Source organism: Scyliorhinus canicula, chromosome 3, assembly GCF_902713615.1.
Source record: "Scyliorhinus canicula chromosome 3, sScyCan1.1, whole genome shotgun sequence".
NCBI lineage: Eukaryota > Metazoa > Chordata > Chondrichthyes > Carcharhiniformes > Scyliorhinidae > Scyliorhinus > Scyliorhinus canicula.
The window spans coordinates 262,299,344-262,314,359 of NC_052148.1; the positions used below are offsets into that span (position 1 = coordinate 262,299,344).

Consider the following 15,016-nt stretch of genomic DNA (forward strand, 5'->3'; position numbering starts at 1 on the left):
ATCTTTCTTGGACCAGTCTCCAGCCTGCGCCCCTCGCATCAGCAGGCCCGCCCCCAGGCAGCCTCCGCCCCCGACCTTTTTGTCCCACAGAAAAAGTCCCTCCCCCCATCATCAGAACATTTCCCCACCCTCCCCCCTAGTAACAGCACTATGAAAACCACCCCCTTCAACAAGCATAACATCTGCTCACCCCCCACTGAGCTTCGGTGAGCTAGCCCACCCAGCTAGCTTGGTGACCCTCGCCCATGGCGCCAAACATTTTCCCACCTATTGTTCTCTCTTTCCCCCCCCCCCCCCCCCCCAGACCCACTTTCGCAGAAGAAAAACAATCCCAACACAATTGCCTGAAAGAAACACAAAAATAAATCAAACAGAAGATCCAACATCTAACATATCCCTCCACCCTCAGTGCAAATGCAAACTTTAACTCACACAGCTCTGCAGCAGGCCCCAAATCAATACAGAAGGCACTACAGATAACGTCCAAAAAACAATAAACTTTTTTAACATGAGCGCTGTGGCAAAGTTCAAAGACCTCAGCCCGCTACCAACCCTTTCCTTCTAGCGAAGTCCATCGCTTCCTCGGGCGACTAAAAGTAAAAATGTTGCTCATCATACGTGACCCAAGGACGGGCCGGATACAGCAGTCCAAACTTAACCTTTTTCTTGAAAAGGGTCGACTTTATCTGGTTGAACCCTTCTCCTGGCCACATCCGCACTCCGCTCCTGGTATATACGCAGGATGCTATTCTCCCATTTACAACTCCGTGTCTGCCTGGCCCACCGTAAAATACACTCCTTGTCCAGGTACCTGTGGAATCTCACCAGCATTGACCTTGGGGAGTCCCCCACCCGCGGCTTCCTCGCGGGCGCTCTGTAAGCCCTGTCCAACTCCAAAGGTCGGGAGAACGTCCCATCCCCCAGTAACTTCTCAAACATACCCGCTATGCATGCTGCAGCATCCGCTCCTTCGGACCCCTCCGGGAGACCCACGATTCTCAGGTTCTGCTGGCGGGACTTTAGGTTCTCCACCTTCTCCAGGAGCCTTTTCTGCTGGTCTCTCAGCATCCCCACCTCCAGCTCCACCACAGTTTGATGTTCCTCCTGCTCAGCCAGCACCTTCTCTACTTTCTGGATCACCCGATCTTGAGCATCCAGTCTAAGTTGCAGCCGTGCAATCAATTCCTTAATCGGGTCCAAGCATTCCTGTTTCTGCTTGGCGAAGCCCTCCTGTATGAACTGCATCAGCTGCTCCATCAACCGCTGGGTCGTCGAACCAGGACTTTCATCCGCCATGCTTTCTCCCGTTGCAGCCTCAGCCCAAGCCTTCTCCGTTCACCTATTTCTTCCTTTGCGAGCACTTCTGGTCCGCCATTCCATTCACTGATGTATGATTCCTCTTCACAATTGCCTCCACCATCAATTTTCTGAATCAAATCCGACCAGAAATTGTGGAGAAAGGTCCAACCCGAGTGAGAGCCACCAAATGTGCAACCTACTCCTTCATAGCTGCCACCGGAAGTCAACTAGGATAAAGTTTTACAGCATGGAGAGAATCCTTCAGCCCACTGTGTCCATTCTTACTTGTAACATTGCCACCTTTTTTGTTCTCAACCTGCGTCCTCAGTTCCAACCATATGGCCTCATTGAGGAGTCTGCTAATATATCATCCCTCCTCCCTAAAGTGATTGACTCCTTGATCAATGTTGCTATGCTACCTCCTCTTTTACAACCTCCCCTCCCCAACCACCCTCTTTCCCCCCCCCCCCCCCCCCCAATCTTGCCTGAAGGTTCATTGAGCTGCTCGTCCTGCCCCTCGCTCAGCCATGTCTCTGTGATATGCAGCTATCCCTCCAAACGATCTGAACCAGGTAGTTCTGACTGGCGTTGGTGTCATTTCAGGGTTACAGATTCATGGCACCATTTTGAGATGATGAAGCTGCCAGTGTGAAATGTCATCTCTTGCCCAGCTGTGACATTTCCGAAGAGTTTCCGTGCTAGCTACTGAAACTATGTAGTCAGTAGGGAACAGCAGGTAAGTGGGCCACGTGCTTATGTCCATCTGCTTTCCCACAAGGCACTTTCAATCTCAGCCAGGTCTTTTCGGGAAAAGGAGGTGAATTTCCTGTACACAGGTGGGGGTGCGAGGTGAGTCAATTTGTCCCATTTCCAATAAATGGTCGAAGCACAAAAGTGGCAATCAATTGCCAATTTTCCAGAACATGGATGGTACTAATCTCTTAAATCAAGGGAGAGTGTTCAATGGCTTAACGTATTCTAAGAGCTTCCTTGCGTTCATTAACACTGGTTAGGCCTCCTAACTCCTAGAGGGTGATTGTTACACCAGGAAGAACATGTTGAAGAGTTAACCGAAAACTCTCAGCAGGTCAGTCAGCACCTGTGGAGCGGACAGGTGGGCTAATCTTTCGGGTAATGAAACTTGAACAGGTGAAAGGCATTTCAAAAAAGAGCAGAACAGAAGAGAGACGATGAAAACACTTGAGAAAGGGGAAGTAGATTTGGCTGGAAGGTCACAATGAACACACTGACGACGCAGGTTGAGAAACTTGATGGCTGCCAAGTTTCATAGCCTGGGGCAAGAATCTGAGCTGAAAATAGCCGTCATTAACCACTTCAAAATGTATCTGAGCCAATGGCAAGAGATGGCACTGACATACAATTCTGGAAAAGGAAGGAACATTTCAGACATAAAATCTTAAAATAATTGGGGGTGACTCAAATCCTTCTGCAATACTATGACATGGATGGATGGCCTTACGTCCTTCATTAGCTCCAGATTGCACTTACTGTGGCCTAGGCCCATATCGTTCTGCCTGACATAGAGGCTGAACGCAAACCTGTTTTGGGCCACGATTCCCAGTGATTATCGGAGCAGCGGCCTGGGGATCTTATCTTGCTGCCTAATACATTACTGCACAGTCTAAATGCCAAGTGAACAATAAAAGCTTTGTGTGAACTTTTCCCTTCCATAATCATGACTACCGTTGAGAAAATGTAACTTGTTATTTGAGCACGGCGAGGATTGTCAGGTTTGGATGAAATGAGCCTGGACTTTTAACTGCATTGCAATAAAGGCAGCTGCAGCTTTGAAGAGTAAGTGCTTGACTGGTGGATTTTTTTCCACTATGCAATGTTGCTGTAAGGATTTCGGTAAGTGTGTCTTTTAATTGACAAAAATGCAAGCTCCATAGCGATTGCCATGTTAGTGTTTAATATGTAACCGTGAAGATCAGTGGCTGAGAACTATACTATGTGTCACAGGAAGGCTCTATGCTTTTAGTAAATTGGAACCTCTCTGAGAAACTCAATACAATGGTTGTTTAGAGAAGTAAGCGTTGATTTTGCCCTATTATTTTAGTTGCCTCGTACAAGTGAATAGGGTATTATGCAAATGGGAAACAAAGCCCATTGAGGGTGGCCTCTGTCATAAAGTTTGGCACCAGATTGATAATGCCTCTGCTCCAAAATGTTCATGGTCTTTTTCTGTTCAGTGTTGATGCTCCCCATCAAATGCCGAGCATCAGATCAGCTGGTAATCACTGAATGGCTTGGATTTCCATGCACTTATTGTTGAGGGATGGTGTTTGCCATTAATCTTTGGGGGGGAGGGGGGGGACCCCCACAGAGATCTTATGGGTGATAGAGCATCAATTTCCCCAGTTGCAACCTGACCTTTAACCTGCCGTATTTGTTGGGGAGTTGCATCATCCAGCAATTGTAAAGTCATCAAACTGTCTAATCCAATCAGATTGAAGAATTCCCACTGACAAACTAGGAAGTTAAAAACATCAAAGTATTATTCACTGTTTAAATCATTTTACAATCTCAAAGTAAAGATTGGGAAACCCACATGGGATTAAGGTAGAAACAGAAATATCAAACAAACTTTAATTTATTTTAAAATCATTTGACCTTGAGCTATCATTGTGAGGGAATGTCACTCCACACTTGTAACCACATTTATTCAGGGTCGGACAGGTTGTTCAGCAATAATTATGGCCTAGTGCACCATTTTTAAAAAACCTCAGTTATACTTCATTCAACACTCAAAACATGGTTCATTGTTTTTACAATGAGAATAGTCGGTGTTAAAAGTTGGAATTCACATTAAGTGTGCACTGTGGAGGAGCAGAGAACCATTGATTGCAGCTTCCAGATTTCCACAGATAAATTAGTATGTGTGGACTCCAAAAGTGTCTGTCAGTTTTACACAGTAATGACGACATAGGCTGTCAGATCCATCATTTGAAACTGCCCATTTTACACTGTTATGAGCAATGATGTTGCTATTCCACTCCTATAGTCAGTGACTCATGGCACTGGCAACTACGTTAATTTACTCGGGTGATAATGCCATACGTGTACTCGCTTGGGTTTCAGGAGACTATTCTCCCATGGAGGAGGAGGACAATATTTTAAACATTTCTTTCCAGCTTTCTAAAGGCTAGAACACCTTTGTCATTCTCACTTACGTTGGTCAATTGTCCAGCATTTTATTAATGGCTTAGACCAACGGACTCATTCTCAAGATCAGTCCTTGTTTCGACATTTGCACACCTCATGACTTCTTTCCCCACTGCTCATCATAAGGGATTTTCTGTAACGCATGTTTAACTGATGCGAAACCGAGCTTGTGCTTAACTCAGCAATTGGATTATATACAATCTCCCCCCCACCCCCGACCCCGACCCCGAGTTCTCTTGGTTTGCAACATTGAGATGCTCAGAGCTCCAACTTATCAAAAAGACATCGCTGAAACTCGGGTCCAATTGAAGAATTCAGGAATGGTGCAAAATAACCACCAATCGAATTCAGGATTGACTTAGAAAGCCAGGGAGAAGGGCAGGTACTTCTGGTACCTGTTCTTTGCATCTTCGATCATTTTGACCAATAATGTCTGTTCATCGTTTATCCCAGAAATCAGTGGCCCGTGGTACATTCCTCTGTTCTCAGGATTGGAGCATCCCTGGCGTAGCCTCTCCCCAGTTGACCTGAGACGGTGATGGTGGCCCGTCTTCCAGAGCCCTTGCTGTTCTTCTAGTGAAGGTGGTCCTCCAAGATTGTTAAGTAAGGAATTCCAGGATCTTGACCCAGTGGCATTGAAGGAAGGATGGCATACATCATCTCGGGGTGTAGTGCGACTTGGAGGTGATGGCATTCTCGCACATTGCTGCTGAGCTAGAGATCAGAGGGAGGGAGGTGCTGACAATGACTTATTCATCTTGTAAATCATAGAATGACAGAAGGCCACTCAGCCCATCATGCCTGAGCTATCTCTTTAACAGCTAACCAAGTAATCCCACCTCGTCTTCATTCTCAAATATACTTTCTGATCACCATGATGTGCACCCTATAGCCTGAGGCCACATCCACAAAGGGTATAATTAGCTATTCAGAATCCATGGCGAAGTCCACATTTTGGAGCCACGTCGGCAGGCAAGTGGAGAGTATTGAATTATAGTTCTAACTCGTGTCTTGTAGATGGACAGGCTTTGGGGAGTCAGGAGGTGAGTTAATCACTGCAGAATTTCCAGCCTCTGACTGGCTCTTGTATATAATCAATGGTAAACCCCAGGATTTGGGGGGATTCTGCAATAGCTATTTAATGTGTTGGGGAGAGGGTTAGATTCTCTCTCTTCGTAGATGGTCATTGCCTGGCACTTATGTGCTGTGAAAGTTACTTGCCACTTATCAGTCCAAACCTAAAAGTTGTCCAGGTTTTTCTGAAAATGGATACAGTCTGCTTCAGTATCTGAGGGGTTGCAAATGGTACTGAACGCTATGAAATCATCAGCAAACGTCCCCACTTCTGGGGCGGAATTCTCGACCCCCCCCCCCCCCCCGGCCGGGTCGGAGAATCGGCGGGGGCCAGCGTTGATCCCGCCCCCGCCGTGTCCTGAATTCTCCGCCACCAGAAATTCGGCGGGAGCAGGAATCGCGCGGGTCTGCGGGCGCCCCCCCCCCCCCCCCCCCTCCCTCCCCCCGGGCGATTCTCCCGCCTCCAACGGGACAAAGTCCCGCCGCTGTCAACCCTCTCCCAGCAGAGCTGTGAGGAGTGGAGGGGGTGGGACAAATTGGACATCTCTCTCCACGAGCCAACACAGGCCAGATGGGTCGAATGGCCTTCTGCCCTCTGAAATTTTCTAAGAAGCCAAATGCACGAAAGGACGGGAGATGACAGAGTGGCCCAGCTGAATGTTTGATATGTTGTCACAATATACTTGTGCTTCACAAATTCACAATCAGTACAAGCAGAATATTCTGGGAAAGAGCCTCTTTGTGACATTAACCCATCAGTTCTCGCTTATCAGATCCTGACCGACCTGCTATGTATCTATTGCCAGCAATTTCTGCTTGTACCTTCACATACATCTTTAACTTTTAAAAAAATCATACCAGTGTGCACAACGGCAATTCCACCTACCCCCACAACCCAATCTGCTGAGGTTTTGACTGCAAAGACTCTCGCAGCAACCACAACTGTCAGAATATCACAACAACCTCTATGTTTCAACAATTTCTTTTGAAGAAAGAAAACCTGCTGTTCTTCCCACAGCCTGGGTCTGATATGTGTTTCCGGCCCCACCTCAATGTATTGGTCTCTTAACCATCTTGAGTAGCCGACTCGCCCACTCAGTCGTATCAGGCCCACAGCAAACTTTTCACAGGCAACTATGGATCAGCGATAGATGCCGGCCGTGCCAGTGACCAATTGCAATTTGCTTTAAACAATAAAAAAGCCAACACTGGAAGTCAGCGAGCCCTGGGGGCCCAATGTTACCAGGGGGCAACGGGTACAGGGGGAGTTCAAAGTTTGAAGGACCTGTTCCAGAAATGCAATCCGACCTTTCACTTCTGTTGCCAAAACAAGTGGAAGAAACGGAGAGGCATTTAGAAAGGAAAAGGATGTTGTCCTTCGGGCCTGGTGGGGTTGTTGGAGCCACAATGAATTGCCTCCCCTCCCACCCACTCCCTGCCTTTCCCTGACATAGACGCATCATTAACGCCACCAGCCTTCTCAGGACTTCCAACAGGGTCAGGGTTATCAAGAGTGTATGGTCAGAAATTCTATGGCTGGAGGACTGTCGGGGGCATTGGTCTTCAGGGACTGGTAATAGATACCATCCCGCTGGAATCTACAATGCGACCACAGGTACCGTCACACAAGTCAATTTTACTGCATAAAAACAATTCCCGGGAATCTCTCCGGTGGCTGGAATAACCTTTGATGAATGATGACGAGTTTAAAACAAAATATGTTCTGCTGTGAACGTCATAAATAAATGGCATTCCCGCCTGTATTTCATAATTTCCCACACGGCCTGTGTTTGTGACATTACGAGAAATGTACAGAACTGTGAGGGTTAATGTTAGGTCTGAATCAACCACTAGAGGGAGCTAGAAGAGGAACTGTATAAAGCATCCATGTTATGCATTTCTGGGAGAGTGTGGAGGAAAAGGCTAGAAGACAGACTGTAGGAAAGCTAGTGTGGGTGAGAGCAGACCATAGTTATTGTGTTAGTTTATAGATTAGTGGTATTTATTGTCAATTGTTTATGATATAGAAGTAAGAGGTCGAATTCGATTAAGTAGTGCAAATGAATATTTAGCTTTGGTGAATACAAAAGCTAGTTGTGGTCTTTGTGAACACTACGCCAACCATCCTAGGATCTGAACCACAAAGAACACCACAGTGTTGAGCATTTGCTAACCATCCTTAACGAGAGGCAATCACACTTTATGAATCAGATGATGACAAGCAGGGTAAGTGGGGGATGAGTATACATTCAGCACAAATCATTTACCGATACAATATGAAGTTGAGAAGTCATAAATGAGCCTAGATAGTGGAATCACGCACGTGAGCCCTGGACCTGAGTGGCAGCCAACGCTGTTATGAGTGCTGTTTAACATGGTTTACCTAACAAACGGACAAAGGCGACACAGCACAGGGACACATTTGAGGAATGACCATATTGGCCTGAACGTCACCATTCAGCCTCCCATTATAAATGGTGATTAGGGTGTGGAGAAGAGGCAGAGTTGGCACGCCTGCAGCCTCACTATAATATCACTTGAGGTAGCTTGTTTAAGAGTCAATTCAAAGTAAGCTCCCATTTCTACACTGCTGACTTCCTGCATCCCGGCCTTTGAACGAGATTCATTACGATTCGGAAATATCACCCTGCTTCACCTAAAAGAACAAAAAGCAGTCAAAGCAAAAGTACCGCATTACAAACAAAATAATGTAACCAGCGTGCTTAATGTTTATTTTCCAGGTTTGTAGCAGTGATTCCATGGCCGTACAAAATGGGGTTTGTAATGTTGCCATTTTATAAAACACTGCCGCAAAATGTTGTCAATAGCTGCCTGCAAAAGCTTCTAGAAGTACAAGATGTAAAACAGTTTTTATTTCCCTGCAATGTTATATACAGTACCATGGAGTGTCTCAAAAAAATACAGATAGTTTCGGTAAATACTAGATCAGATAAAAGCTAATTTTAAATAGAGTGAGACAACAGCCTGAAACAATATAAATTCTTTTACACTTCAGTACATTTTATTGGATGGTAATGGGGGCTGTTAATCAACAGTCTGTGCAACATCACGGCTACTTGTGATTCTGGACAGAGAACGGCCCAATTCACCCCCCACTAGTGCTTTCCCAGTGGAGGGGTTGGGAAGGTGGGAATGGATCTTCAGCTTTAAGCTGAAACAATAGTGGGAGCAATTTAATGCAAGTTCCCAGCTACATTACTTAAATGAGGCAGAGGGCATTAAAATATACAGCTACCACAGGGCCTCTGCAATGTTTGCAATAGGCGTTGGGTAGGGGCAATTAAGAGAGGAGGATGAGTAATTCCAATTGCTCCCCTACAGACTTCTCTCAACAGTCAAAGTGGTTCTTCTCCCCCCAACCCTCTACTACGAAACTGTTAGGGGTAGAGTCAGTCTAACATCAGACTTGGAAATTTCCAAAATGGCAGTGACGTGGAACGAGATTCAGGCTGTTTGAGAAGCCTCCTCTCTGAGGCACAAGACTTGCCAGGACTAGCCTGGGGGAGATTTTCAGACAGGAATACCAAACTTAGGCAATGAAGCACACAAACCGGATTCATCGGGGTTTCCGGTACAACTCGTATCCAGCCAACCACATGTTGCTGTCCGGTGTGATGTGATGACGTGTTGATTAACTAGCGGTTTCATAGATGTGTTCAAACGGTGTTCAAATCAGCACCTCAAACTTTTGGAGATTTCGTAGCCACATTCTTCAGCATTACTGAACCATAGACGCACACAGAGTAAGGTTTAATAGAAATGCTGATCTTGTATGAAGGTCTTGGGGGGGGCCCCCCGTAAGGGCTTTCTCCAGGGTCAATTGGCCCCTAGGTGCAATCTGTGCAAAGTGAGTGGCAGCCTGCTGTTAAAAGTCTTTCCCCTCACGACCGTTCCTCACATAAGTAAAGGGGGAGGAGGTGGAGTCCTTTCAGAAGTGGCTCCCCGGATTTTACCACTGCCGCAGAGTTTTTCCAGAGCACTGGCCTTTTTGCAGGTTGACATCGTCCAGGCTGATCTCGGCTCTCTTCCTCTCGCGCACCCCTTTGAAGACGACCTAGGGGAAGGAAAAGAGAGAGTTGGAGGCCGGGTGTGACTGGGAAACGGGTCCGACAAAGCCCCACTGAGCCCTTGTGTTTCCTGCTAAAGCAGTTCATGTGACCTTTGTCATCATTCCCCACAGCTGCACATCCACTTTGAAGCTAATCTACAAAACCGTGCACATGAGAGTAACATTGCCTCGTCATTTGGTCGCCCTTATATCTCTCATCTTCCTGGGTTATCCTCCTATCTTCAAAGAATATTTATCATCAAAGAAACAAATATGAATTGCTGAAGGAGACACGCTATTAACTCTTTCAGTGCTTAATGATTCAAGTCTCCTCAGAAAGGTGTGTGTGTGTGGAGGCACTGTGAATAGGAAGCTGCTTGGAAGAGCCCATGTCCGGCGCTAATTCAGGCTAGAGTAGATCTCACAAAAAATTGGCAATCCTCAGATGCTTCACACAACCCAGTCAAAACGCGGAGTTCACGTGGGGTCGGACCTTTGTCCTCCCTGCGCTTTCTGCCCCAGCGCAACCTATTTTCCTGGAGTGCAGAGTTAGATTATTTCCACCATCGCTGGGGAGATGGTGGTGCGGTGGTAATGTCATTGGACTAGTAATCCAGAGGTCAAATCCCCCCCACCCATGGCAGCTGGTAGAATTTTAATTCATTTTTTAAAAAACTGGACTTGAAAGTGATTCTCAGTAACGGTGACCGTGGAACCATCATTGATTGTGGTCACGAGCCATCTGGTTTTATTAATGCCCCCTTTAGGGAAGGATATCTGCCGTCCTTACAATGTGACTTCAGACCCACAGCGATGTGGTTGATTCTTAACTGCCCTCGGATCAAGGGCAATTAGGGATGGGCAAAAAATGCCAGTAATGCTCAAAAGAATAAGAATAAAGAAATGGGGGGGGAGGGGGGGCACATGCCAGTAAAAAGGAAGAGCGTGACACGGCTTCAGCACCAGAATATCTAGTGAGGGACCTTAAAGGAGTGGTAGATTAAAAAACAAGAGGCAAAGAAGGCTTCAGTGAAGATCTGACCTTTCAATCGGCATCAGCTATGCGGAGAGGCTGAATAGACTCGGACTGTTTTTATTAGAACGACGGAGGTTGAGGGGCAACCAAGTAGAGGTCTACAAGATTATGAGGGGCATGGATAGAGTGGATGGGCAGGCACTCTTTCCCAGGGTGGAGGGGTCAGTCACCAGGGGCAATAGGTTTAAGGTCCGTGGGGCAAGGTTTAGAGGAGACGTGCGAGGCAGGTTTTTTGCACAGAGGGTGGTGAGTGCCTGGAATGCGTTGCCAGGGGAGATTGTGGAAGCAGATACATTAACGGCGTTCAGAAGGCATCTTGACAAACACATGGATAGGATGGGTATAGAGGGATACGGCACAAGGAAGTGCTGAGGGTTTTGGCAAAGGTTTGTATCATGGCCGGTACAGGCTTGGAGGGCCGAAGGGCCTGTTCCTGTGCTGTATTGTTCTTTGTAACAAAGGGATAGAGAGAAGGCTCATTCAAAAACCCTCCCCTCTACAGGAACACCTCAGGGCTGTGACTACCGCTTTTTTTGTGACCAACTGTCATTGACCCTCCTCGTGGTAGGAGAGAGCCATTGGGGAAGATGCCAGCTCTGGAATTCCCTGTGGAAGCAGGAAAACCCCAGTCAGCTGCTGACCTCGCTGCCACATTTTCCCACCATTTCTCCCACGTATCCGGCTCGATTGAATTCCCTCCTGAAATCTCGTTGGTAACAGTCCTGTTGAAGCGCCTGGAGACGTGTAACGATGTTAAAGTCGCTATATAAATGCAAGCTGTATTTGTTTTTGGTAAACCCACCCCGCATCAGGTTGTAGGGAATTCCCGATTCAGCCTCAAATCCAACACCCACGCTATGGCCGGAATTTTCCAACCCTATCCGCCAGCGGGATTCTCCGGGCCCCCTGATGTCAATGGACTTTTGGCTGGATCACCGCCTCCATTGCGGAGGGAGTCACTGCATAATGACCCAGAGAGGAAGCACTGACCAATTGTCCATCCCTCCCCCAGGGTCTCTCTGGTTGGCTGCAGTCCTTCTCGATCCTCCATATCACTACCTCAGGATGAAATGGTAGATAAGGGGGTTGAAAAGGCACACGGGCTACTTCTCTTCATTAACTGAAGCATAGAATATAAGAGCAGGGAGGCTATTAGGGACGGCACGGTAGCACAGTGGTTAGCACATTTGCTTCACAGCTCCAGGGGCCCAGGTTCGATTCCCGGCTTGGGTCACTGTCAGTGCGGAGTCTGCACGTTCTCCTCGTGTCTGCGTGGGTTTCCTCCGGTTTCTTCCCACAGTCCAAAGATGTGCAGGTTAGGTGGATTGGCCATGCTAAATTGCCCTTTGTGAGCTGGGGTCTGTAGTAGATCGGGTCAGCGTGGGAGGGGGATCTGGGGTCTGTAGTAGATCGGGTCAGCATGGGAGGGGGAGCTGGGGTCTGTAGTAGATCGGGTCAGCGTGGGAGGGGGAGCTAGGGTCTGTAGTAGATCGGGTCAGCGTGGGAGGGGGAGCTGGGGTCTGTAGTAGATCGGGTCAGCGTGGGAGGGTGAGCTGGGGTCTGTAGTAGATCGGGTCAGCGTGGGAGGGGGAGCTGGGGTCTGTAGTAGATCGGTCAGCGTGGGAGGGGGAGCTGGGGTCTGTAGTAGATCGGGCCAGCGTGGGAGGGGGAGCTGGGGTCTGTAGTAGATCGGGTCAGTGTGGGAGGGGGAGCTAGGGTCTGTAGTAGATCGGTCAGCGTGGGAGGGGGAGCTGGGGTCTGTAGTAGATCGGGCCAGCGTGGGAGGGGGAGCTGGGGTCTGTAGTAGATCGGGTCAGCGTGGGAGGGGGAGCTGGGGTCTGTAGTAGATCGGGCCAGCGTGGGAGGGGGAGCTGGGGTCTGTAGTAGATCGGGTCAGCGTGGGAGGGGGAGTTGGGGTCTGTAGTAGATGATGAGATGTGGAGTGAGGCCCTTTGCAGGGTGAACTCCATGCCCGCGTGTCGAGACTGGGCTTGATCCAGCTGGAGGGAGTGTTTAGGGCCTAACCAAGGAGAGGAGGGGCAGTTTTTCCTCGGAGGCGGACGATACGTGTGAGCGGGATTCCGGGGGCACGTGTTCTGGTCCTGTCCCAAATGCATGAGCTTTTGGATCTCCTTCCTTAGCGCCATGCTCGTGATTCTCAATATAGAACTGGAGCCATTTTTGGGGTGTCGAATACGCCGGGGCTGCAGATGGGGGCGGAGGCTGATGTCCTTGCCTTCGCCTCGTTGATCGTCCGGAGGCGAGGCCTACTGGGTTGGAGGTCTCCAACCCCACCAAGGGCCCCGGCAGGGTTAGGGGATGTAATGGAGTTTTTGTGCCTCGAGGAGGTTATGTACACCATGAGGGGATCAGTCGAGGGGTTTTCCCGGATGTGGCGGCCTTTTATTACTTACTTCAGGGAATCCATCACTGTCAGTTGTTTGGGGAAGGGGGGGCGGGGGGGCTACGTTTTTATTCTTGTTGGATAATTTTAGAAAAAATTTGTAGGATTTTGTAAAACTAAAAACTTTTATTTTGCAATCCTGTGGCTGCCGTCCACTTTCAGGGCAGGACCAGATAACTGGTGTCGTGTTTGGAACTGTTTCCACTGAATCCATCCTCCTCCCGCCCGGCAGCAATCCAAGGACTGCATTTCTCCCATCCTGCCCAGTTTTGTGCCCTCGATTTTCTTCGACCACGATTGGCGGCCCACCTTTCAGCAGCCTGGTCCCTGCGTCTTAGAATTCCCTCCCTGAACCTCTCCACCTGTTTGAGACTCAGCTGAGAACCAACCTCTTTAACCGAGCTTTTGGTCACCTGCCCTAATATCTTTTTCTCTGGCTCGAAGTAAAATTTTTGTCTGCCAACTCTTCCGGAGAAGCACCTTGGGTCATTTCCCTACGATCTGGAGTTTAGGAGAATGAGAGCTGATTTCATTGAAACATACGCGATTCTGCAGGGGTTTGACACAGAGATGCTGATCAGGGAATCTAACTCACGGGGGAGGGGGGGGGCGCAATCTCAGGATAAGGGGCCGATCATATAGGCCGAGGAGAGATTACTTCACTTGGAGAGTTGTGAATCTTTGGAATTCTCTATCCCAGAGGATTGCGGAAGCTCCATCATTGTTTACATTTAAAGCTGGGTTAGGCAGATTTTTAGTCGCACAAGTAATCAAGGGATTCTCCACCGGAGGGATCCTCCACTTCACCGGCAGCGCACTCATGCTCGCAGGGTTCCCGATGTCCTGGGGTGGCCACAATGGGAAACCCCATTGGCCGGCTGCAGGAACGGAGAATCACTAGCTCTCTGAGCGTAGCTCCTTCCTCAGGTGAATGAAGAGGTGGGTTCCACAAACACATATATAGACAAATTCAACGATGCAAGACGATACTTTGAATGCGAGTGTTTTCAGGTAATTAAGTCTTTACAGGTCCAGACGAGATGACTGGAGAGAGGGATAATCACAGGTTAAAGAGGTGTGAATTGTCTGAAGCCAGGACAGTTGGCAGGATTTTGCCAGCCCAGGCCCATGGGGGGTGAATATAATGCGACATGAATCCAAGGGCCCAGTTGAGGCCGTACTCTTGCATGCGGACTTCTGAATGAGATAGCAGACTGAATGGGCTGCTCCTATTTCTTGTGTTTTTATATATGTTCAAGTAGGTTGTATTGTGTGCAGTGGCTGGGTCACGATTTTCACGTTATGGACACTGATTGTTATTAGCTCAACATTAGATTTAGATTTGTCACATAAATACATAGGACATACGATAAATCTGCCTTTGAATGACATTTCCTCCGCTGTGGTCACAACTGCCCTCCCCCCGGACACTCATCTACCCAAAGCCATGGATGTCTTCTGGAGGTGGCTGGGTTACTTGACCACCTCCCGGTACTTGGCATTGACCAGTCACAAGTAGCACCATCCAGCATTGTTATGGTAACTAGTCTGAACACCTGACCTGACATATCATTCAAAATGGAACAGGTAAATATGTGAATGAGTGGAGGGTGAGTGAGCGGTAAACGGCATGTCAGAGATAACATACTTCCTGTGAAATTAGCTCCATAACCAATCTTTGCACTGACTGCTGCAGGAGTAAGCAGCTTTGATGTTTAGCCAGATTGCATTGAGTTAGAATCAAGATAAGGAAACATAAATGTTTGTCGAATTTGCAGAGGAATGTTTCCTCAGAAACATGCATGCTAATCGTGTGATATTTCCTTTGGTGTTTTCGATAAGTGAACAAAGATTGCAAACTGGGGCTGACTGGAAATCTGCCAATCTATACGATCTGTAGCCTGGCTCCGTAAAGCAATCCAGAGGTAACTTTGTTTAAAACGTTGTC

General features: G+C 48.0%; 1 protein-coding gene across 1 annotated transcript in view; it reads right to left on the bottom strand.

The window, feature by feature from the left end:
- Nucleotides 1-8,265: 8,265 nt before the first annotated feature.
- The window catches only part of npnta (nephronectin a), a 75,409-nt gene continuing 68,658 nt past the window's right edge, over nt 8,266-15,016 (bottom strand). Inside the window, exon 11 of the mRNA XM_038792703.1 lies at nt 8,266-9,634. Within this exon, the coding sequence (XP_038648631.1) occupies nt 9,530-9,634 (105 nt within the window). The 3' untranslated portion in view covers nt 8,266-9,529. The remainder of the gene's footprint in view (nt 9,635-15,016) is intronic.